The 24,215-nt window shown below is 36.5% G+C and overlaps 2 protein-coding genes across 5 annotated transcripts in view; one reads left to right on the forward strand and one right to left on the reverse strand.

Annotated features, from left to right (window-relative positions):
* Positions 1–2,449, reverse strand: part of PRORP (protein only RNase P catalytic subunit) — a 118,302-nt gene extending 115,853 nt beyond the window's left edge. For 2 of the 3 annotated variants that reach the window (XM_088796875.1, XM_019750448.3), the window contains exons 1-2: positions 2,315–2,449; positions 714–1,995 (exon numbers count right to left, since the gene is read on the reverse strand). In XM_088796875.1, the coding sequence (XP_088653001.1) occupies positions 714–1,702 (989 nt within the window). In that variant the 5' untranslated portion in view covers positions 1,703–1,995; positions 2,315–2,449. The remainder of the gene's footprint in view (positions 1–713; positions 1,996–2,314) is intronic. The other variant, XM_019750449.3, reaches the window with a different exon arrangement.
* PPP2R3C (protein phosphatase 2 regulatory subunit B''gamma) lies at positions 2,379–23,402 on the forward strand. 2 transcript variants are annotated; one of them, XM_019750451.3, is made up of 14 exons: positions 2,379–2,450; positions 2,823–3,022; positions 6,501–6,628; positions 8,574–8,678; positions 9,237–9,349; positions 9,743–9,840; positions 10,720–10,790; positions 14,892–15,024; positions 15,771–15,826; positions 15,904–15,979; positions 16,721–16,857; positions 18,308–18,445; positions 21,294–21,353; positions 22,928–23,402. In XM_019750451.3, exons 2-14 carry the CDS (start codon positions 2,965–2,967, stop codon positions 23,114–23,116), a joined length of 1,362 nt encoding a protein of 453 aa, XP_019606010.1. In that variant the 5' UTR covers positions 2,379–2,450; positions 2,823–2,964; the 3' UTR covers positions 23,117–23,402. The 2 variants fall into 2 exon arrangements, with proteins under 2 accessions (XP_019606010.1, XP_019606009.3); XM_019750450.3 differs by lacking the exon at positions 2,379–2,450 and having other exon boundaries at positions 2,829–3,022; positions 21,273–21,353; positions 22,928–23,238.
* The last annotated feature ends 813 nt before the right edge of the window (positions 23,403–24,215 follow it).

Genomic DNA, 24,215 nt, shown 5'->3' on the forward strand with positions numbered 1-24,215 from the left:
GATATATAGTAGAAAAGAGAAAAACAAAGAGAAAAGGAATGAATTTTTAGGAAAAAGCCTGAAGCAAATTAATGCTGAAGAAATAAGAAAGTAAAAGACTGAAGCAATAAATAGGCACGTAGCCAGTAACATGAATAAAAGCAAAGGGAAAGCAAAGGAGAGAGCCTTGAAGAGAGCTGTTGAATGATGGAAAGATCTAAACTGAACTGGAAAGATGAAGATTTTCCATGATAACACTTGCATATCAAGTTTAATCAGGATCCCCCTTCTGCTCTAACCATCCAAGTTGATGAAATGCATAGATCAAACAGAACATAGATGTGCACATTATACCAGTCACTAGTTAGAACTTCTAAAAATGCTAATAAGACCCAAAGACAGCTCCAGTGCTCTTGCTATAAACTCCAGCCACAGTGCTATTCCTAAGTACTCATATACTAGACACCTCAGAAAACAAATGATCCTTGTAAAATGAAAAAATGCATAACACTACAAGTGCTCTCTAATTCCCTTCATGTGATGAGTAGAGATTAGCACAACACGTGGTAGTAACTTTTTTAAGCAGAAAGAAAATTTTGTCTTAAAGGGGAAATAAATCTTACTAAGAGATAGAAAAAAGGACTATAATCTGTATAATTTCAGCAATAAAAAAGAGGAGACTACTTTTAGGTATAGGTATTAAAATCATATATATAAAGGAAAATCAAAATTACCTCTCAAACCATGTTTTTATACTGTGTGCAAATGATTCCCCAGGATATAGCTGACTATTTCTTAGATATAAAAGAATGTCTAGTAGTTTGTTTGAATACTGGTCGTCTTTTATGTCTTTTCCAAAATCAAAGAAGGCTTTTAAGGTTTCCATCATAGGAATATCATGACTTAACAATTCCTGATATAAATTCCAAGCTATGTTTACATCTTGATGAAGGAGGGCTCCCTGGATACAGTCATTATAGTTCTTTTTTGAAGGAGTCATGACCTTTTTAATGTCCTCTAACAGCAGCAAGGCCTCTTTCCATCTGTCTGAATGGATTAATCCCCGAATGAGAAGCGTGTTTGCTCCAGATTCTAAACTCTTATATCTAGCTTTCATGATTTCATAGACGTCAAAAACTTCTGATGTCTGCTTATGAAAGACACAGAGATATAAATACTTGACCAGCAAATTATAGCCTACAATACCATTGTTTTTTGCAGCTACCCAGGCCAGCAGAGATTTGGCCACATCTACAGAACTATTGTAGTGAGCCATCTGTGAAATGATCCAATTTTCAAAATTGGCTTTTCCTTTGAAATCTTCCTTAAGTTTATCCCACTCCTCTGAATTCAAGGGTTTTGTTGGGAGTTGAATAATGTTGTTCCTCACAGGTGGCAAGGGATGATCTTTACTCTGAGGATTCATCTGTGATCTCTTCTTAGCCGCTCCAGCTGCAAAAAGATGAGACTCAGAAGGAACTTGCTTATTTCTGCCCTCCTCTCCTTTCCTGCCAGATCTGGCCCTCATAATTAGCAGATTCATTGCTTTGGTATTTTGTGGAGACGCTGTTTTAAGAGAAAACCACTTCTGTTGGTTCCTGATGCCAAAACAGTCTTTGAGAAAGACAGAGGTATAAGAGTGTCCTGGGCTTAGGCCAAGGTATGGGTTGCTTTTCCAAAGCTTAGGAAAGCTTCGAATACCAGTGAAACAGAAAGTCATCATGCAGTGAGATCCTCACAAGACACTGAGAGATGTTCAAAAAGCCCCTACTTCTACAGCATAATTAAGGTACTGGGGGTGGGAGCCGACAGTCGAAGCTCAACTTTTTAAAAGACGATTTTCAGTTTCTCTCAGAAAAATGAAGGCTCTGCTTTTGGAGCTACTTAGTAACAATGCAGTTTGGTGAGTTTTCTCCATTAAACAACGATCCCAGGATATCCAACATCGGTCGCAAGACGCAGAACCAGGGGACAGAGCAGGAATCTCTGGTGACTGTTATATTCCAGTCGGCGAACCTGAGGAAAAAGGACAAGGAGGGCCGCCCCGTTCGACTCACGTGGATCACAACTGTCCTCGCAAAGGGGCAGGATCCCATGGGAGCATTGCTGAAAACCGCGACCAGGAGCCCCCAACCCCAGACCCACCAGTAGCAAGGGTAGTTACAAAAGCCAAAATCTAGGGACCCTGCCCCTGCAAAATACTCCCCACACCGCCAAACTCCGCAGATGAAGGAATGGGGTGGGGGAGGTGGGCAGGGAGCCGAGTCAACAACTCAGATAAGGAAGGGAGGTGTAGATTGATCACAAACGAAGTTCACTTCATTCTACAACTCACCCAACACTCACGCTTAATTAACGCAACCATAACCTCGGCGGACACTACCGGCCCACAATGCACCGCGAGGGCGCCGGCATTGGGGGCGTGACTGAAGTGGACGCCGGCGTTTAGCTGGGCCAGGCGGCGAAAAAAGGTGATTTTGAAGCTTTTAGTGGCAGGATGGGGCTGAGGCGGATGCTGAAGGCATCTGCTACATTCAGGGGAACCTTTAGGGCCTCCAGATATCCGTAACCAACAATGAGAAGAAATTGTGAAGGAGGAAAGCGCTTCCCTTGAGCCGGAAATGCCAAAGGACTCGAGTCACGTGGTGCACTCGCGCCAGAGGCCCAACATAAAATAAAAGCACGGGCTTCCTTATTCTGCACCTTTAAAACCGGGCGTTGTGAAGTTGGGAGGCTGCCTTAAGGAGGATCCTTTTCTATCTCACGTCTGCTTTCCCTGCTGTTAGTGTGATCGCGGTATCCTCCGCAGCGGCTACAGTAATCTTTTTTTTTTTCCTCCCTAGCCGACTTCCGCCCATGTCCAAGATGGCGGTGGAGCGGCCTTCCCAGCCTTTACGGGGCTGGGCGGTGTTTGACGTCTGAGTTAGTAGCGGGTGGAGCGGTTAGTAAACTGCAAATGCAGGAGCTGCTGCGCGGGAGTCTGTCATGGACTGGAAAGAAGTTCTTCGCCGGCGGTTAGCGACGCCCAACATCGGTCCAAACAGTGAGTTTGGGAGGCGCTGCCCACGGAGGGAGCCCGGCCCTAAACTGGAGGTGGAGGGAGAATGGGAGGGGCAGCAACTGGGAGCCGCGCTGTCCGCTTCTGTGAAACCTCGCCTGACAAAGCGGGCAGAGAGCAATGTGGTTTCGAGATCCAGAGAGGTTTGACCCACACTTCCCTGGGAAATAAATGATTTGCGGGACTGAGAAGCTCTCTTTACATGGTTTTGACCTAGACTCGTGAGGAATCATTGAAAACTCTGGCTTCAATAACTCTTCGATCCTACCAGAGCCTATAATCCATCGATCCTACCGCCTTTTTACTGTCACACTTTTCACTTCCCTCCTTATCCATTTTAGATTTCATAATTCATTTTTTCTGTGTCCTTTTCCCCCTCCTTCAGACTTGCTTGTTAACCAACTTGGTTAAAACTACCCTTTCCAGGGCACTGAAAGTGGCTGGAGGAAGAGGGAACCAAGGCGCATTGTCTCATTTTTAATGCATGTTCACTAATCGAAAGTAGGTGTTTCAGTCATTCATTTACACTTCTTCCGTGTTTCCCTAGACATTCACTCTCTAACACGCTAAGGCAGTTCTCATCTCCCAAATGTCCAACCCTCCAATGCAGCCTACCTACTCCTTACCTTCAGCTGATAAACGTGTGTGTGTGTGTGTGTGTGTGTGTGTGTGTGTGTGTGTGTGTTTGAGAAGGTAGAAGCAAAGGTTCTCATCTACCATTACTATCAGTCTCTTTTCCACCATAGGTGCTGGTACACTCTGTCCCCACTATTAAAATGGGGAACTGTCCGTGCTCCTATTTGAGACAGTCGCTCTACTCTTCAACACTAGATGTGTTCCCTTTCTTTTATTCACTGAATTCACTCTGGCCTTATCCTCTCTCTCACGCATCATCAAATTTTCCTTCTCTACTGGATCATTTCCATCAGCTCTAACAAACATGCTGTAATAACCCCCATCTTTAAAAAAATCATTTGATCTCATATTCCTCTCCAGCATTTGCTTCATTTCTCTGCGTCCGTTATAGGAAACCTCAGAAAAATTACCTGTACTTGTGCTTTCTCCTCCCCTTCACTCTCAAACCCACTCCATTGCAAGTCAGTTAGGGGCCAAGTACCTTTCTAGCCTATAGCAGTAAACATAACAGATACAAATTCTTGTCCTTGTAGAATGTACACTTTAATGTTGGTAGAGATGACAAAATCAGAATTAAATCATATAGATTGTGCCACTTCTATTTAAGTCTGTTTCCTTCATTGGTGTGCTAGATCCCATCCTTTTTGCTGGATTCCATTTTTGCCTACTCAAAAAAAATACTCCTGCAGTCATCCCCTCTCTCCTGAATCATCAATTTCTCTTTCTTAGTCATTCTCCTAAGCATATAAACATGGTGGTCTTTCTCCAATTTGAAAGAGACTTTCTTGTCTTAACTTCCACCTGTTGCTATGCCTCACTTTTCTGTCTCCTACACATTCTTTCTTGGTTTCTGGAAGACATACTCTATTAGTTCTCCTTCCTCACCAGTCATCTCTTCTCGATCTTTGCTTTTCTTCCTCTTCTCACCAGCAACTTAATATTGCGGTGACATATGTTTTGGATTTAGAAATTATGCTATGAAAGTTGAAATTACAGAGGAAGAAGGATTAACAGAAAAGAAGAAATGGCCAGAAAATAGGAGAATTAACAGAGTGTGATCTCTTAAAAGCCGAGAAAAGGTTAGAATCATCAACAGTATCAAATTTAACAGAGAAATCAAGGACAGATGTGCCCATTAAACTAAACAATTAGGTCGTTGGTTGCCCTGGCAAGAACAGGTTCTGTAGAGTGGTAAGAACAGAAGCAGGATTGTATAAAGAGATGAGAGGTAAGAAAGCAGAGACAGCCAACATAGACTTTCATTTGAAAAAGTGAATGAGAAAGGAAGGAGTTTTGTGTGACAGTAGGTAGAAAAGAAGGAGGTTTTTTAGGGGGAGGGGGAGGGAATTGGAGAGATCTCAGTGTATTTCTAAGTTAAAAGCCAGTAGAGATGAAGAAATTGAAGATACTGAATAGAGAAGGAAATAAGTGATTGAACAACTTACAGGAGAATTGCAATGGCTGAGATTAAACTCTCAGGTGGAATGAAGCGTTAGCCTTGAGTAAGAAAAGAGATACCTTCTTCCTCTGAAACTGGCAGGAAGAAAGTAAGATGCAGATTTGATACCTTCCTGTCCTTCCGCTCCACTTAGATATTTATGGTTATCCGTGCCCAGTAGACTCAATTTTCGATGAACTGGGAGGGATTGTCGTCCGTTAAAGTGTACACAGAGGGGGTTTGAGGAATGTAGTGACAGTTTGGAACAGTCAGTCACCAAGGGAACATTAAGGGTAAATAGAATATATACTGATGTTTTTTAGAAGCTGACTTATTAGTAAATGAAGTAAATTTGTGGGACCAAAATTTTGCAGTTTTCTCCAACAGCATTAAGCCATAGTAAACAAATTAGTTTGTTAAGATTGGTTCAAAGTTAAAAGTTAACATGGCAGATGTGGGAGAAATGTAGGCATAAGAAGAGTTTAGGGGAAGAACTACAGGCATGTCGGGAAGGAAGTGAGACCAGGAGGAGGAAAATAAACTTTTGAGAATATAGACCATAGAATTGAAGATCTCAGTGAGGCTGAAGTGCAGGTATTACGGCAGGGAGGTTTTGAATAACAAGGAGAGAAAAATTATCTGAGAATATATTAGCATTTAAGATTTCAGAAGAGGAGCAGATAAGATCTGTGGTCTTGCCATGGAACGGGGTGACACAGTAGAGTAGAGGTGAAAGCCTTCAGAGTTGAGGGGTCACCGTCACTCACATAAATACTTATTCTTCCTTGATGATTGCAGGGCATTGAGGAAAAGAACGCTGTGTACCAGTCGCCATGGTCTACACATAAGTATGGAGGAATGGCTAAATGAGACAGCTGTGTGCCAGCAGCAGGCGGGTTGGAGGGTCATAGCATCCTGATGTGTGAGCTTCAGATGGAAGGGTTTTGCTTTAGGTAGAGGAACTGTGATTAAGAGGCTGAAACTCCATGAGGTCAAGGGCTGTGCCTGCTTTCCCACCACTCTTGCCCTGGTGTCTAGTACAGTGAGTGCTCTGTACATAGTAGGTGCTCAGTATACACTTTTGATTGAGTGAATTAGGAACATGCCAGCAGTCTATAAGAAAGGCACTGACTAGAGGAAGAGACAGTATAGTGATGAAAAAAAAAAAAGTGGAAGCAGCAGCTAAGATTTGAGGATTTAGGGGAGGCTTTTTCAGTGGAAGATAGTGATTGTTGGTATTTCAAGAAAGTTAATATAGATGTTCAGTGTCTAAGCACAACTGTGAAGGCCTTTTTTGCACTGTAATTAGACAATCGTAGATAGATGACCTGAGAAAAATATTGTTTGATTTTAAAAGTGCTTTTCCCCCCTTAATCTACTTGTTACCAGAAAAAAAAAGTGAGCAAGAGTTAAAAGATGAAGAAATGGATTTATTTACCAAATACTACTCAGAATGGAAAGGAGGTAGAAAAAACACGAATGAATTCTATAAGACCATTCCCCGGTTTTATTATAGGGTAAGTAGTATCTAAGCAAATGTCTTGTGGAGTTTATAAATAAAATTAATTTTGAAAATTTTGGATAAAAATCTTGTATCTTATAAATAAATTGAGGACTATATTTTAAATTTTATATATTATTTCATTCTTTATCTTACCATTACTTTGGAGCTGATAAAATCTTGAGTTTTCTTATCAATTACTATAAACACACAAAGTTGTTTGCCTACTTTTTGAGCTATCGGCTTTTTCTTCATAATTTTTATTATGGATATTAGTAGTAGGTGTTCTATTGGATTAGGTTGTCAGGCTTTTTATAAAACTTAGGTATACTTAGTTGATCATAATTTTTTTTAATTCCTCCAATAATTTATTCACTCATTCAACAAACATTTATTTAGCAGCTATAATGTACCAAGCACTGTATTTGTATGTTACCCAGTACCAATAAGTAAGACATGGGTCCTGCTTTTGAGAAGCTCATGGTATATTTGGGGAGGTAAAAATGTTAAATTACAAATAAATATCAAAAGGATGAGTACCACACTAGAAAGACGATGGTGTCTCAGGCTAGGAAGCTTTAGACATAAGAAGTGAAAAGATTTGGGTTATATTTTTAAGGTAAAGCTGAAAGAACTTATTGATGACTGGATATAGGTACCAGGGATTCCTAGGTCTTGGACCTGAGACACTGTGAATGTCCAGAAGCGCCTTTTACTCAGCTGGAGAAGACTGAGAGTAATGGGTTTGAAGGAGAAAAATCAAGAGTTCTGTTTTAAATATATTAAGTTTGAGATGCCTATTAGACATCCCAGTAGATTTGTCAAGTGTATATTTAACATATGAATCTGGGAGCTCAGGAAAGAGAGGTGAAGCTGGATTATGTCTGATCCTAATTTTTAACTTTGTCTTTTAATTGTGGTATAAGGTGTAAAATGTTTTGCTCAAGGCTAAACTGACAAATAGATTGAGAATGGAAAACTTGAAGAGTTAATACTCAGTTGTGTTTTCTTGTGCCAAAACTGTAAAGAAGTCTTTGAAGAAGGTCATAAATTAAAACAGCTATTTACAGCTGAAACTGAAGGCTACTAAAAAGAATGAGACCTATTCAGTAATATGTCAAATATAACCACGATAGAAAAGTTAATTTTGGAATTTTAGTCGAATGGATTTGTCCGGTGTTATTTCCCTTGTTTCCTCTTCCTCTCCACTGCTTCAGAGAAACCAGCTATCATCCGTCTTTGGTCATGGCTCCTCCCCTGGCTGATTAGCTGGTTGACTAGACTGGAGCACAGTGTATCTCAGCCTGGCCTCACCTTCTAGTGCTTCTTCCTTCTCTATTCCTTTTGATGGGAGGGATGGCATCTTAGTTCTTGGAAATGAAAGGTGAAAACCATAACCCCTAGTTTGGACTAGGGGTTACATAGCTACAGTTAGTGGGACAAAGATACAGAAAAGGAAGAAGAAATCCTCAAAGCACGTTATATGAAGTGGAGTTGGAATGAGTCATTTTGAAGCCCTGTTTATGGAAATCTCCCGCGTGGGCAGAACCCCTGTCTTGGAGGCCAACGTAATAGACACTGGCTTGACCATCTCCACAAAGTAAGGTGATCCAGTCTCAAAAGGCATACTTGGCTAAGACTGCCAGTCTTCAGCTAGTCCTAATCTAATTCTTTATCAGTCTAAGCTTGCAGTGGAAACAGTGCTCTAACAATATAAACTTGGGCTAGACCATTAGCTTTTATTGGGCAAGCATATGGCCTTGCTAACTATTGAATTCTCTGTGGATCTCTTTTTGTTAAATGAACTTTTTAAATGGATGATGACTTGAAGTTAAGCAAAACTGAGATACCAAAAGTAATTTGAGGCAATGTCATAGTTATTTCATGAGGCCAGATACATTTTACATAATCTAGTAGTCTAGAATTTAAGTGTAGAAATTAATTCCAAAATGTATTTTTAGCTGCCAGCTGAAGATGAAGTCTTACTACAGAAATTAAGAGAGGAATCCAGAGCTGTCTTTCTGCAAAGGAAAAGCAGAGAACTGTTAGATAATGAAGAATTACAGGTAGGAATGAAATAAAAACTTGCTTTGGATGTTAGACGTTTCTTACTTGTACTACTTAATGTCATATAGGACCTTACGGGGCCTTGATGGAGCCAGTACTGCAGAACGGGTGAAAGCATCTGCTCTGGAGAAATGGTTCCCACCAGAATCAGTTGCAGAGCTTACAGGGGTGGATCTCCCAAGGATAGTTTTGTTTTTTAAAGGTGACTCTAATGTGAGGCCAAAGTTGAGAACCACTACGGTAGGGTCAAACTGTAGGGGTTCAAATCCCAGCCATGCTCTATGATCTCGGGCAATGGACTTAACTTTTCTGGGCTTCAGTTCTCATCTATAAAGTAGGGATAACTATCCACAGCATATAGTTACATGGATTAAAGAGGTGCTATAGATGTTTATTTTTATTGTGTTATTAGTAATCAAAAGGATAGTAGGAATGAGATTCATCTTAATATTAACTCTGCTATCAGACTATCACTTCAATGTAAATAACATATTCAACTATGTTTTTAAATTTTGTTCTGTTAATTATAACATCTCCTTTTCTGCAATTCTTCTAAGAACTTATGGTTTTTGTTGGACAAGCACCAGACACCACCTATGATTGGAGAGGAAGCAATGATTAATTATGAAAATTTTTTGAAGGTTGGTGAAAAGGCTGGACCAAAGTGCAAGTAAGAATGATATTTTAACAAAGGAGTATGTTACATTAAGCATTTTAAATGCCTCAAATAAATGTTAGTGAAAATTTTAGTCAATGGTAAGACACTGAGTCAATTTGAGTTATTCATGGAGTTTAATAAAATTATTTAGTCAAAAAAATTACATTGGTATAAAGTTATTAAAAGAAATAATATGATTTATTTACAACACTACAGACCTTCATGTTTAAGACCATAGAATGCAAAGATGTATGACTTAAAATTAAGTTTAGAACTATAGTTGTCACTGATGTTTTTCCACCACTTTGATTTTTTATTGTTTGAATTTATGCTGCTATTAATTCATGTAGAAGTCATCTTTATGTTATGTTGGCAACTGATTTAATCTTTGTTTCCTTTCCGTAGGCAGTTTTTCACAGCAAAAGTCTTTGCTAAACTCCTTCATACAGATTCTTACGGAAGAATTTCTATCATGCAGTTCTTTAATTATGTCATGAGAAAAGGTAATTTCATTTTCATTGTGCTTGAACTACTCTTTTCTGTAATCAAATAGGTTTTTGGTCCATGCTTTTATAGTATCCCTTTCATGTGAAACAACTCTTATTTAATAAGTTCTAATAGCAGAATTTCTTGTCTTTTGACCAACATTTGTTTTCCTAGTATGAGTCTCTCCTGGAACTTACTAGAGCTGAAATTTTCTACCATAAATTTGGGTTCATTTTTATAAAAAAACAAAATAAAAACTTCACGTATCCTAAATATACTAGCTAACTAGATATATCAAAAGCTGAACCAAGAGTTTTAATGTATGGTGATTTGAAATAATTTTAATTCATTGCTAATTTTATTTCACCAGTATATTTATTACAGGTTGAGTTGCCTAAGAGGATAGTTTGAAACTCAACTGTAGCATCAGATTCAAGGAGTTTTTAACCAAACAACTTGGAGTTGTTGTGATTCCTTTAAGTTCCATAATGATCTGAAGTCCTACGTGTATAATTGTTAACTAATATTTAGTTGCAATAATTAACCTCAGTAGAATAAAATCAGCTTCATTGAAAGCCTAACATTATACTGTCACTGTCCCTGTTTGGTGGAACACCAAGTTTAATAAAGTAAGGAGCAATATCTTCAAGGGCATCAACTTTAATTGTCACTTTAGGCATGGTAGAATTGTTGATATCTACTGTTAATTCTATGGTATTTTTATTTTGTTTTGAACAATTTTGGTGTTAATCAATAAGTAATATGTGTGAGAATAAATGTGTTCATAGACTTATTAGATTAGCTTGTCCATCTAATCTAGCTCTTTTTCTCCTTTTGTCCATATATATGCTAAAGGATAGCTCTTAATTAAATTTAATTTTCATGTTTATTGTCAGTTTGGCTTCATCAAACAAGAATAGGACTCAGTTTATACGATGTTGCAGGACAAGGGTACCTTCGGGAATCTGTAAGTATTAACCTACTTTAATAACTACTGTAGAAATAAAAATGTTAACAATAGTTATCACTGGATGTTGGGATTACAGATGAATTTTTGTTTTGTGTCTCTTTTTGTTTTTACAAATAACGTATGCTACTAAAAATTTTTTTTAAAATGTAGACTACAAAAATTCCTTTTTAGATTATTTTCTCTAGCCCCCCCTCCCCTTTTTTAAAAAAAAGTCTTTTAAAGGAAACCGTAAGAAGAATGTAGAAACAGTGAAAAACTTTTGGTTATTCATGGGTGTTATCAATGTATGACTGTTTTAAAATGTAAGGGCCAGGAATTTTTCCTCTTTTAGGAAATACATAGGAGAAAAAGAACGTGACTTTTCCCACCTGTAGTTTTAGGTTGTAACATCAGTTACCAAGAGGCTGTTTATTTCCCATTAGGTATTAACGTAGTTAGGCCATGTTATCAACAGAGAATTATAGCCTCATGATCCAAATGGCTATGCTTCTTGTCAGTGTGAGTATATAAGTTATATGGACATGCTTCTTTTTAGCTCAGGTTTTTTCCCCAAATAAGTTGTCCTTTTTAGGGTCATTAGGAAAAGGGGATGGGAGTTAGGCATAAATATGAACCAAGTTAATTAATCACTTAAATAAATATTCAAATGTAAGATTTAAAGACAATTCCCTGTTATAGTTTGTTTCCTGTTGTGATTTGTTGCAGTCTGCTTTATCCAGGTTTCTGTAGATAGAATCTGTTAGCTCATACTGAACATTTACACTTTGAAACCTTTCTAGGGAACAGTACAATTCTTGAACTTTAAGGTTCAGATCAACTTGACAATAAAAGGTTCTTGCTTCTATCCATCTCTCTCTAGCAAGAAAGATATATTAGCCACATGTTGATACTTATTCAGGTCGATATTGGGGTATTCCTGTAGCTCTGAGAATTCTTCTCAGCCGTTGGTTGGTTTACAAAACATACTTCTTGCCTTTTTCCATGAATGGAAACAAAAATGGAAAAATGGATGAAGAGAGGGAAGAGAAAAGCAACAGTATATCTCTGTAGTTGTGTTTAAAAGGGAGTGATTTTTCCCTTCTCTCAATGAAAAAAAAACATTTCTCTTAAAAAAAATATTTCTCCTACCCTGAGCAGTTTGCCTTTTGAAACCAGACTCTTCATTTAAAAGACAGTGATTTCCAGAGCCAACGTCTGTAATTTGAGTAATATAAGCAAACTTTCATTCACTTATTAAATCTTATTAAATGAGCATTTACCAAACACTTTGTGCCAGGTACTATTCTAAGCCTTGCTCTTAGGGAATTTTTTTGTTCATGTTTTTGTTTGTTTGTTTGTTTGTTTTTAGCAGAGTGGAGAGGCAGACACTAAATTATAAGCAAGATAATTTCAAATAATGACAAGTTCTACAAAAATAATAAAATAGGGTAATGGGAAAGAATATGACTGGGGTTGGGCAGCTGTTTTAGATAAGATGGAAGGGTACCTCTTTGAGAAAGTGATTGAGTTTTAGTTGTGAAGGATGAGAAAGAAGCCAGCCCTATGGAGATGTATAATAGAGAGAGAAGAGCAAGGGCAGTGTCCCCAAGACAGAGTTAAACCTGACCTGTTCTAGGAACAGAAGGAAGCCAGTGTGGCTAGAACATGTAAGCAAGAGTTAGTGACAGACTGAAGTTGGAGAGAGAAGTAGGCAAAGACCACATGTGGGGCCCTTTAGGCCATGGTAAGGAGTTTGGAAGCCCTTAGAAGTTTTAAGCTGAGTCTGTTAGGATATGATTAACATTTTAAAAGATCACTCTGGGTACTGTGTGGAGAATGGATTGTAAGGAGCCTCGAGTACATGAAGGAATAGTTAGGCTACTATAATAGTCCAGGTCAGGAGTGATAATGGCCAGGCCAGGGTGATGGCTGGAGAAAGAGCCAGTAACAGATTAAGTTAATATATATTTTGGACACATACACACACACACACACACACACACACACACACCCCAAAAATTTGCTATTGGATTAGATGTTGGGGGTAAAGGGTAGGGTCCTTGGTGAACCAAAGATGAGTTTAAAATTTGTATTTTGAATAACTGCTTTTATTTTGAATAAATTTTTGTTTTGAATAACTGCTATAATAGGGAATAATGGGTGAGGACCAGGGTTGGGGATGGTAAAAATCCCATTTTGGACTCAAGTTTGGGATGCCGTCTGTTCTACAATTTAAATTATAAAGTATGTCTCATCAACTAGAAACATTATTCTTTACAATGGCTAAAACAAGAGTAACAAAATTGTTAAAATAAGCATAAAAAACTAGGAGATATTTTTAAATATATAATCTTGGAATAGCGAAAGCGTTTCTGAGTATGATAAAACTGAGACATCTAAAAAATAATAACTTCAGCTACATTTTTAAAAAGTCTATAGACTGTAATAAACAAAGTTAAAAGAAAACAAAGTGGGAAAAATACCTGAAACTCAGTCACAAACAAATGGCCGATTATCCTAATGTATAAAAAGCTCCTAGAAATCATAAGAAAATGGCTACTAACCCAGTACAAAACTGGGCAAAGAATATAGTTTGCAGAAAGCAAAATAAAAATGCTTCTTAATCATAAGAAAAAATACTAACTTCATGTAAGAGAAATGTTGAATAGATCTACATTAAAATGCCATTTTTCACCTATCAGATTGACAGAGATCAAAAAGTTGGATAACACTTTTAATGAAGGAATGTAAAATGGCCATGGTTTCCCAAACTTTTTCAGTTCATGGTGCCCTTATTGTCTCAGTAACTTATTCATAATGCCTCTAGGCTGAAAGAAATACCTAACAGTTCCATTTATTAACCAGTTAGTTCTAAACATTTTCATGGAAATATTCATTAAACTTATCCTACTGCCCATTTGAATAAATACACATAAGTTAAAAGAAAACAATATTTTTACTTCATTCTTAAATAACAGTTACCAATGGAATGTGTGTGCCCAGGGAGCACTGTATAGCTTCACAATCTGGAGATTATATTGGACGCAATCATTCTCACTTCCTCTTTCACACTAATTTTTGTGTGGTACTTGCTTTATTACCGCAACCACCAAGAGCCTAGCTTTGCTAAGATTGATGTCATCAAAAGGAATATGTATTTCAAACTAATGATGAAAATGTGAACTACCTTGAGCCATAGCTCAGGCACTGTCTGCACAGATGTTGCTATGTTTTCCTCAAAAAGCTTAAATACCCTGCTGCACCCCTTTGAGTTTAGTGTAGCACTCCTAGGGCGCAATTTGGGAACTGTTGATATAGCCTTCACATTGCTGGTGGGAGTATAAAATGGATATGGGTTTTATGGGGTGGTGGGCAGTTGGCTAATGTCTTATCATAATTATAAATGTGCATATGCTTTGATCCAGCAATTCCACTTACAGAAACTATATCCTGTATTCTTCCATATCTGTAAATAAAATATTTGCTTAGCCCCCATAATATTGTTTTTAGTGTTGCTATAGATTAGAAACAACCTAACGGTCCATCATTAGAATAAATAGATTATGGTATATCTGAAATAATACATAGATTTTTTTTTTAAAAAAAAGAGAAGCTCTTTGAGAGCCAATATGGAATTGACTGCAAAGTATAGTGTTAAGCGATAAAAGCAAGATACAGAAAAATTTGCGTGGTGTGCTGCTGTATGCAGTGGAAAAGAGGAAAGGAAATATGCATACTCGTATATATGTATTGGCTTGTATGTGCATCAGTTATCTTTGGAAAGATACATCAGAAGCTGATAGTATAGGTTACCTCTGGGGAGAGGAACTAGGTGAGAGGCAAACTTCAGTGAATACTTTTTGTCCCTTTTGAATTTGGAACTATGTAGAATGTATTATCTATTCAAAAATATTGTAAAATTTAAATAAAACGTAAATTAGTAGAAACAAATTTAATATAAAATAGTTTTACCACTAAGCTAGTTATGAATTTATTTTATCATTAATATAGTATTAACGCTGAATAATCTTTAGCACTGAAATTATATTCCAGGAGCTAATGAAGAAACAAGATCAGATGTTTAAGACTTGAAAGTTTTATTTTGTTTTTTTCTTTCAGGATTTAGAAAACTACATATTGGAACTTATCCCTACTTTGCCACAATTAGATGGGCTGGAAAAATCTTTTTACTCCTTTTATGTTTGTACAGCAGTTAGGAAATTCTTCTTCTTTTTAGACCCTCTAAGAACAGGTAAAAGAAAATCTTATCTAACTTAAATATTATGAGGATATTATTACTTTTAAATCTCAATAACTAGAGGAAAATCTTGAAAAGTCATTTTTTATTTTCCTTCTTTGTCATTTCCATTAATATATAAAGATCTTTTATGATTTATTTGCACCAACCATAACCAACTGTGTGACAGTGGGCATGTCATCTAATCCCTTACAGTTTCTTCATCTCTAAAATGAAGTATGAACTGGGTAATCTATGGCTCCTTCCAGTTCTCAGGAGCCAGTTATTCTGATATAATTTGCTATCCCTGATATATATTTGGAGACTTGTTCTTTTTGATGAAAAATATAAATTGAGAGATAGTAGAACTATTTAGCCATGATGTATTTTTCTTTCTCAAGTTCCCTATCTTATATGAGAATCAGATTAGTAAATTTGGCCTCATTAACAGTACATTTTATTAACTGTTCAAACCTGCGAGACTTAAGTAAATGTAACTGGGGCACAGAAAGGGACAGAAGGCCCAAATCAAAGTCCTTGCCTGTATACAGATAGACATATGAGGTAGAGATTTTATTAAATATTCCCTGCACCTTTCCCTTTTCATAGCAGTATATAATAATAGAGACTTTGGAGCATAAGAGCTAGGAAGCTTTAAAATATCAGTTGGGTGATTGTTCTTCTAAAATAATACTTTTATAAAACTGAGTTGCTCATTTTTAAAATGCAATTAAGTAATTGTATTTCTTTGTTCTTTAAAGGGAAGATAAAAATTCAAGATATTTTAGCATGCAGCTTCCTAGATGACTTATTGGAGGTAAATATGTTTTTAAACTACTTAATGATATCTCTTGACAGTTGCTATCTTCTAATTATGTTTCTGTGTTCATTTAGTTAAGGGATGAGGAACTGTCCAAGGAGAGTCAAGAAACAAACTGGTTTTCTGCTCCTTCTGCCCTAAGGGTGTATGGTATGTTACTATCATAAAGCTAAAATTTGAATTATCCATTCCTAATTAACTGGTGTTCAAAGGACATACATAGGCTAATTCATCTCAAGATCAAAGTAGTCTAATTACTTTAAAAGCTAGTATTCTAGATTACTAAAATTTACTTGTTTTTAAATACCAGTGTTTTAAATTTTTGTAACTCTTAAGTTACTACACTTTCTAACTCTTTAATAGAACATACAGAATGTAATTTGATCTTTTCAGAAGTATCATTATGAACATCAACTATGGTCTTGCATTTTGATAAAATGTTGCTCTTAGGGTCCACAGAGGGAGGTCTAGGGCATGGTTTGCTCTTTTCCTGTTTCATTTGTCTGTTACATTCTATTGGGTGGTCTTGACTTATTTTGGAATTCTTGACTTCTGCTTTCAAGCACGAGCATTTCAATGCTTTTTGTTGAACTTTACCACCATCTAATTCAGAATCCTAGGAAAGTCCTAAAAGCAGACTGAAAACAAGTGATGATGTAAGGGAGATAACCCAAGGCCATGGCCTTTGTGATGGGTTTTCTTTGACTGGTTCTGGCCTGAGGGTTATTCTGATACAGATTGCAGGGGTAGCTGATGTTAGGGCACTACCCTTAGTGGGGAGTTTGAAAATGAAAATATTAACCAATAAAAAGAACTTAGTGTTTATTCTTTTGTCTTTTACTTAGAATTTTATTTGGTCATAAGTATCTTTTTATCATCTTTCTTCCCAAGGCCAGTATTTGAATCTTGATAAGGATCACAATGGTATGCTCAGTAAAGAAGAACTCTCCCGCTATGGAACAGCAACCATGACCAATGTCTTCTTAGACCGTGTTTTCCAGGAGTGTCTCACTTATGATGGAGAAATGGTACTAATAAATCTAATAAGTTTTAAAAATTTAGGCTCCCACAATTTCTAAAAACCTTTTTCTTGATGTGATACAGCATTTTATATCAGTGTGTAACATTATCTTAAAATGTGTAACTGATCAAAATGTTTGAGATTTGGAGCCTTTCATTTTAAGGTAAATTTGCTTTACAACATTACTTCCTTTATGGACTCAGGACAATAGAAAATGTTAATATTTTGTTCATTTCATTATCAGTGTACGTATTGTAAAGGGTTGTGGACTAGTAAAATAAAAATCTGAAAAATTGGCAAATCCTATTGACTATCTTCATATAGATGGAGCATCCATTAAATTACCAGGTTAGATATAGTACCACATATGCTATGATTTAAATCTAAGAATCAGATTGTATTACTCTCTATAAGTGGCTATGTTAGTCGCTCAAGATTGACTAACATGTACTTGTCCTTTTATTGCAAAACACTTGAGAAATTCTAAACAGTATTTTAAAATTACCATTCTTGCTATTGAGAACATGTGTTAAGGTTCTGACACATTTTCCAAGCTAATGATGCTGAAGAAATGGCCATATTGTTAGAAGAAAATCAGGGTTCTATGTATTATCTTTTAGCTTTAATAACAGTTTTCTAAATAACACCATTGTTAGCCAACTGCAAAGGAAAAGGGGAAAAAGGCACAAAAGCTGTTTCGTGATTCCCACAGCTGTCTGCGATAGACAGGCTCTAAATCTCAAATAAGTCAGGAGCTTATACTAATGGCTTCTGGTGAATAAAGAAAATCAGAAGCTACAACTATGTATGGAGTTAGACCATCATGAGGCTGCATCTCTGTAGCACTTTATGCTGCAATTTATACAGAAAGGAATCCCTAATCTTAGCCTAAAAACTCTTTTCCAAGAATATGTTTTTTTCTAAGTGAGGCTCTCCCAAGTATTTTACCTCTCTTAACTATGCAAAAAAAGTAATCTGTGACTAGATTTAAAACTTCTAAACACTATTTCAAAACAGCTATTAAAATATACTGTTCTGTTCATTCCAGATAAACTTTTTTCTTCCAAAATGACCTACCTGGATTTTGTTCTTGCATTAGAAAACCGAAAAGAACCTGCAGCTCTGCAATATATTTTCAAATTGCTTGATAAATTTAATGGCAGTGTATGATAGCTTAGTCACTGTCCTGTCCATTTCAGAAACATAATGAAAGAAAATTATGGTTTAACACAGAAAATCTTTCAAGAAAATGAACTGTGTCCCAAAACTGTCCTGCACAGATTAACTGCTACATCAAATTCCTAGAAACCAACACAGAGTATACCAATGGTTTTCTCATTTCATATTAAAAATAACTTGCCACCTTTGATTGCAAAATAGCTTCAAATTATCAGATACTCACTTGAAAAGTGGATTCCAAATAAGGCCTCCAAAGAATGTCATTTTCTTTTCTATAGGACTATAAGACCTACCTGGATTTTGTTCTTGCATTAGAAAACCGAAAAGAACCTGCAGCTCTGCAATATATTTTCAAATTGCTTGATATTGAGAACAAAGGCTATCTGAATGTCTTTTCCCTTAATTACTTCTTTAGGGTAAGTCTCATTTGTGTAAATGAGTCGTTGTTCCTTAAGGTATGTTATACCATTTGGTTTAAATTACCTACTCGGTGACAATTGCATCTAACTTGTGATGTTTACATTTAACAAAAGGGTTTACATAACAGATTTCAGAAGGAAATCAAGTATTTTTGGTTTTGTTTTTTTCTATTTTTTAAAAATATAAATGGGCTAAATCAATGCTGATTTGATTAGATGTAGAATACTGAAACAGAGTGTAAATATATGTCAGGGACTATATATACTAGCCAGTGGAGACACAAACATCCATGAGAAATGCTGTGCTCTTGGTGATCAAAAACTAGTGTGTAAAATCCTACAGAAGCTTTAAGGAAACAGTTCAGAAAAGGAGCTCCTTTCCACAGGAGTTATGTAGACTTTGGTGGTTGTAGATTCTTTTCATTGCTGTGCTGTAAAAGATAAATACTTTAAAAACGGGCTAGAATTGTGTGCTGCATTTCCGTGCGAAACAGATTTGCTGACGGACTTAATGTGTGCCTTACTTAGTCTCAGAGAGAGAATAACACGATGAGCTCTGACGTGGAATTTGATTGTATCTTACCTGATAAGCATCCAGATGCAGCAGGTGTAAAAATAGGAATGTCTGCCCTTTTAAGACAAATCATTCAATTTGAAAGGTGACTTTTCTTGATGGAGTAGTTTTGTACAGTAGTTTTCTACTCCATCACCACATTTCTATAGTTAGGTTTTAGAAGAGTGTGATTTTTATATGGTTAAGGTCAATAAATAGTAGGAAGAAAAGTTTTTTTAACAACAAAAGTAACATTTTTACATTGTTGTCATAAACCATTTTCCCCTGAAGGTTTTGATTTCCTTTCCATTTAAAACCTTTTTTGGTACTTTTAAAATAACTTTTCTGAGTTTCATAGAACATACTCGATAACTTCATGTTAAATCCCCTAAAAGGCGTTCCATTATGATCTTCTAGATAGTAATGACTGCAAATAGTAGGGTAAATTACAATCCCACGATTAGGATGCAATTTTTTAAAATTGGCCTTACATTAGTGGCTAATCTGAAAGGATAATGCTAACCCATTCTAGGGATGCCCCCACTTTAGGCAGACATATTAAATGAAAATTAAGTTTTAGGAAAACAAAGTAAATATGTCTTTTGGTAATTAAACACTCAACCCTTTTTCATAAAGATTTCTTTATAGTATCTTATACATTTAGAATGTTAAATTTTATTTAATACATTTAAAATATTTCATGCATTTATTTTATTCTTTTACCTGGGCTTGATTGTGTGGGCTAAGGAAACATGTTCCTGGTGCTGAGCTCTGCATCCTGGGCTGTTCACAGAACCTTTGCACCTCAATATCCGAGTAATAAAGCTGGGCCTGGATGGTGCACTGTGGAGCGTACCATCCAGGTCTACTACTGTGTTTCCCCGAAAATAAGACCTAGCCGGACCATCAGCTCTAAGCGTCTTTTGGAGCAAAAATTAATGTAAGACCGGGGGTATTACATTAATTTTTGCTCCAAAAGATGCATTCGAGCTGATGGTCTGGGTAGGTCTTATTTTCGGGGAAACACAGTAGCCTAGTAGCTAAGATTATACCCAGATTCTCATCTACTTCAAAGAGTTTTCCTTTACACACTGATATCGGTGGCATCACATACAGAGTAGGCACTTGGAACATAAATTGACTATTTACCAAGAATTTTAAGCTTCACGTTTTCCAGTGAATGACTCTCACCTAAAATATTTGTCCAACTGGATCACAGTGCAGTTGACCCTTGAAGAACACAGGTTTGAACTGTGTGGGTCCACCTATATGCACGTTTTTTTCAATAAATATATTGAAAAATTTTTTGGAGACTTCGTTATCATGAAGCAATCATATCTTTTACACCTACGCTATTATAAAGCAATCCTACTGCTGCTGCTTCATTATCAATGCATGAATCATTATACTTGATAATACGGATTTTTTTTTCACGTTTTCAGTTTTGGTGTCTAGTGTTAGTATTATATATAACATCAACAATATTTCGTATCAAAAGACGATGTTGATGTAGGTACTGACAGATGATTCATCTTGTAAACAGATGACATAAACTTATGGTATTGATACAGCATAGTAAATGTATTTTCTCTTATGATTTTAACATTTTCTTTTCTCTAGCTTACTTAAAGACTCGTGTATATAATGCGTATAACAAATTATGTGTTAATTGACAGTTTATGTTACTGGCAAGGCTTTTGCCCTAGTAGGCAACTAGTAGTTACACTCGGATTTTCGAGTGTATGTGGGGAGGTCAGGGCCCCTAGCCCATGAAATGTTCAAGGGTCAACTGTACTTTCTTCAGTATTTTGTTAGTTTGTAAGAGTTGAGGGAAGATTTACCTCCATTTTTTTAGATGGCAAAGTGTAGGAAGGGCGGGGCGGTGGTGAATTGGGTGTCTTAAAGAGCGAAGGTATGAACAGTGTTCCTGGGAAATGGGAGATGATCAGAACAGTATAATTGCTAGGCAAGTTAAAGGCTCATCTGAGGTGGAAAACCATTCCTACCTACATGGTAGCACTAATCTGTAGTTTTGCATAGTTTCTTTCTGAAGCTCAATAGCTACGGTGTGGGTCTAGAAAGGTTGATGGTTACACTGATCCAGTTTTTAGTTTTGCCGAGTAGATGTGAAGCCAGGTGAAGGAAATTAAGAATATTGGCAAGAGTGATTGAAACAATGAGGCTTGTGGTCTGCATAGGAAAGGAAGTGGAACTAAAAAGGGGCCATGGGACAGGATGGGGGCTATTGTGTATTTTATTTTTTATTTACAGATTTGTTTCTGCCAAATACAGGCCATACAGGAACTAATGAAAATCCATGGACAAGATCCTGTTTCATTTCAAGATGTCAAGGTTACTTTTTCCTTTAATTTACATTAACACCAGATAATCATTTGTATTAAATGAAATTTTACATGAAAGTAACTTATAAAGTACAGAACCAAATCAAGTGTTTGCTCTTATTTGTTCCAAATTGATATTTAAATTATTAGAAACAGACCAATTAGACTAATGATTTTTGTAGTTTGATTTTATCATTGTTACTCTTGTGTTCTCATTGAAAGCATTCATTCTCTTTTATTGAAAATTAATAAGAGAATCAATATAGCCTGCATCCTTTGGCAAACTATTCCACTGTAAACTGAATTTTTAATGTGGAAATTATTTTGGTTGGAGCACATTTTTATTCTTCTACTTCAAAGGCTTGCTTGATTTGGTATTATTTAAGGAGACATCAGTCATACAATATGAAAACTAGTATTTGAAACCATGCTGCTACTTAGCATTTTAGTATTGAAACTTGCACCAGCTGTGAAAAACACTGAGTATCCAGTACTGATTCAGGTTCAAGTTGAGTAATGTAATAAAAGAACCCATTCATTTTTTTTTTTTTTTTACTTTTTATTTACTTAAATGTGTTTTTCCAGGACCCATCAGCTCCAAGTCAAGCAGTTGTTTCAAACTAGTTGCAGGGGGCACAGCCCAGTGGCCCATGTGGGGATCGAACCAGCAACCCCGCTGCCAAGAGCACTGTGCTCCAACCAACCGAGCTAACCAGCTGCCCCCCCCATTCAATTTTAACCAAGTATAAGATAAAGGGCTACTTTGATTTAATATAAGTGAGACAAATTTTAAGCTGTGCAACAGGCAAATTAAGAACTAGTTAATTGTAATTGGTCATCAACCTAGAAAAGGCAGTTTCACAAACATATAAGATTAAAAATTCATAATTTCATTTATCTGAATTGTTCTAATCTTTTAAAAATATAATTGGCCTCCTTAAATGCTACTCAATACTCTGAGTAATTTTACTACAAAAAGATTAAAAACGTACTAATTCCTTGAAAGTATTCACATAGTATACTTCTTAATATAGAAGAGGTTCTTCCATCTATTCCAGTAAATTTTAGCACAATTTAATGTCATTCTGGATTGACTAATTCTTTAATACCACCCCTCCCCCCCATCCAATGTCTAGAGTGTAAGGTTGACATCAATATTGGAAATGAAGCTTTGTCATAATCTTGGCTCTGAAGCATTTAAGTTTTTACTTAGAGCTTTAAAGTTTGCACTTTAAATCAAGGCTTTGCTTCATCACCACCAACAGAAAAGTATGAGTAGTTAGTTAACATGTATTCAAAGAACAGCATGAGATAGTTTAGCTATTAATTACTGTGTGGCTTGGATGAAACAAACTCAGCCTCAGTTTCTTCCTCTGTGATGAATAGTTATCATACCTAAGGAATCTAATGAAATCCTGTGATTGTACTAGAGAAAAGGAGACTGCCCATCTGTTGAATGGAAAAGAAAAAACCGGAACAAAGTTTACATAAGCTCAAGTGCCAGCCCTGAATTTTAAGTCACTGTGTGATAGAAATTAAGGGAATCATATATCAGATTTCATTATATTTTTTTCTCTCTTTCAGGATGAAATCTTTGACATGGTAAAACCAAAGGATCCTTTGAAAATCTCTCTTCAGGATTTAATCAACAGTAATCAAGGAGACACAGTCACCACCATTCTAATCGATCTGAATGGCTTCTGGACTTATGAGAACAGAGAAGCCCTTGTTGCAAATGACAATGAAAACTCTGCAGACCTTGATGATACATGATCTCTCAAAGACTAGATTGTATTCATTAAGATAAGCTTGAATGCTGCATGTAAAACCTTTGAAGCAGAAGCTGTAGAAATGGTCTAAATAAAGCATTTCATATGCCTGTAGAACACAACAAATGTTATCGTTATTGGAATAGTTTGGAAGCAACAGGACCAAATTAGGAGGCAGTATATTCTGGTTCCACTTAGATCAACTATGCCAAGTGTGATATGGTGAAGGTAGAAGGAGTCCACTTTAAATCTGTGTAATCTTTACAAATAAAGGAAGTTTTCATAGAATATTTCTAACACTAGTCATTAAGAATTTCGATATTTGGGGGCGGCCGGATGGCTAAGTTGATTTGAGCATGAGCTCTGAGCAACAGGGTTGCCGGTTCGATTCCCACATGGGCCAGTGAGCTGCGCCCTCCACAACTAGTAGATTGAAGACAAGCTGCCGCTGAGCTTCTGGAGGGGCAACCGGATGGCTCGGTTAGAGCGTGAGTTCTCAACAAGGTTGCCGGTTCAGTTCCCTCCATGGGATGGTGGGCTGCGCCCCCTGCAACTAACGATTGAAAACGGCTGGACTTGAAGCTGAGCTGCACCCTCCACTAGATTGAAGGACAACTTGGAGCTGATGGGCCCTGGAGAAACACTGTCCCTCAGTATTCCCCAATAAAATTTATAAAAAAGAAGAAAAAAAGGATTTCAATATTTGAAGGATAGTTTAAATTATAATATCATTTAACATTGAGTCGTCTACTAAAGTATTATGTATATCAAAGATTACAAACTTCCCCATTCATTAGGGTAAAGCTGTTTCATTTTTGGGTTAGAAGTGTTGAATTAAACATTTCTTTTAATAGGATGTTTCAATACAAAGTATTCAAGTTAATATTTGAATTAAAATTAGTACAAAAAATTTGTCTAGCTTTATTAACCAATACCAGGGTTACATTTTATACAACTTAACTACATTTTGTTAAGGATTTTTGTTAGAGAATTTATTTTATTGTAAAGGTTCTCAATTATACTGTCATGTTTAGTTTTTATGAGATGAAAGAAGAGGACAGAATATCATAAACTGTGATCCAGAGGGAACAGTAGATATTAAA

This window comes from Rhinolophus sinicus, chromosome 3, assembly GCF_057876585.1.
Source record: "Rhinolophus sinicus isolate RSI-liver-muscle chromosome 3, RSI-T2T, whole genome shotgun sequence".
Lineage (NCBI taxonomy): Eukaryota > Metazoa > Chordata > Mammalia > Chiroptera > Rhinolophidae > Rhinolophus > Rhinolophus sinicus.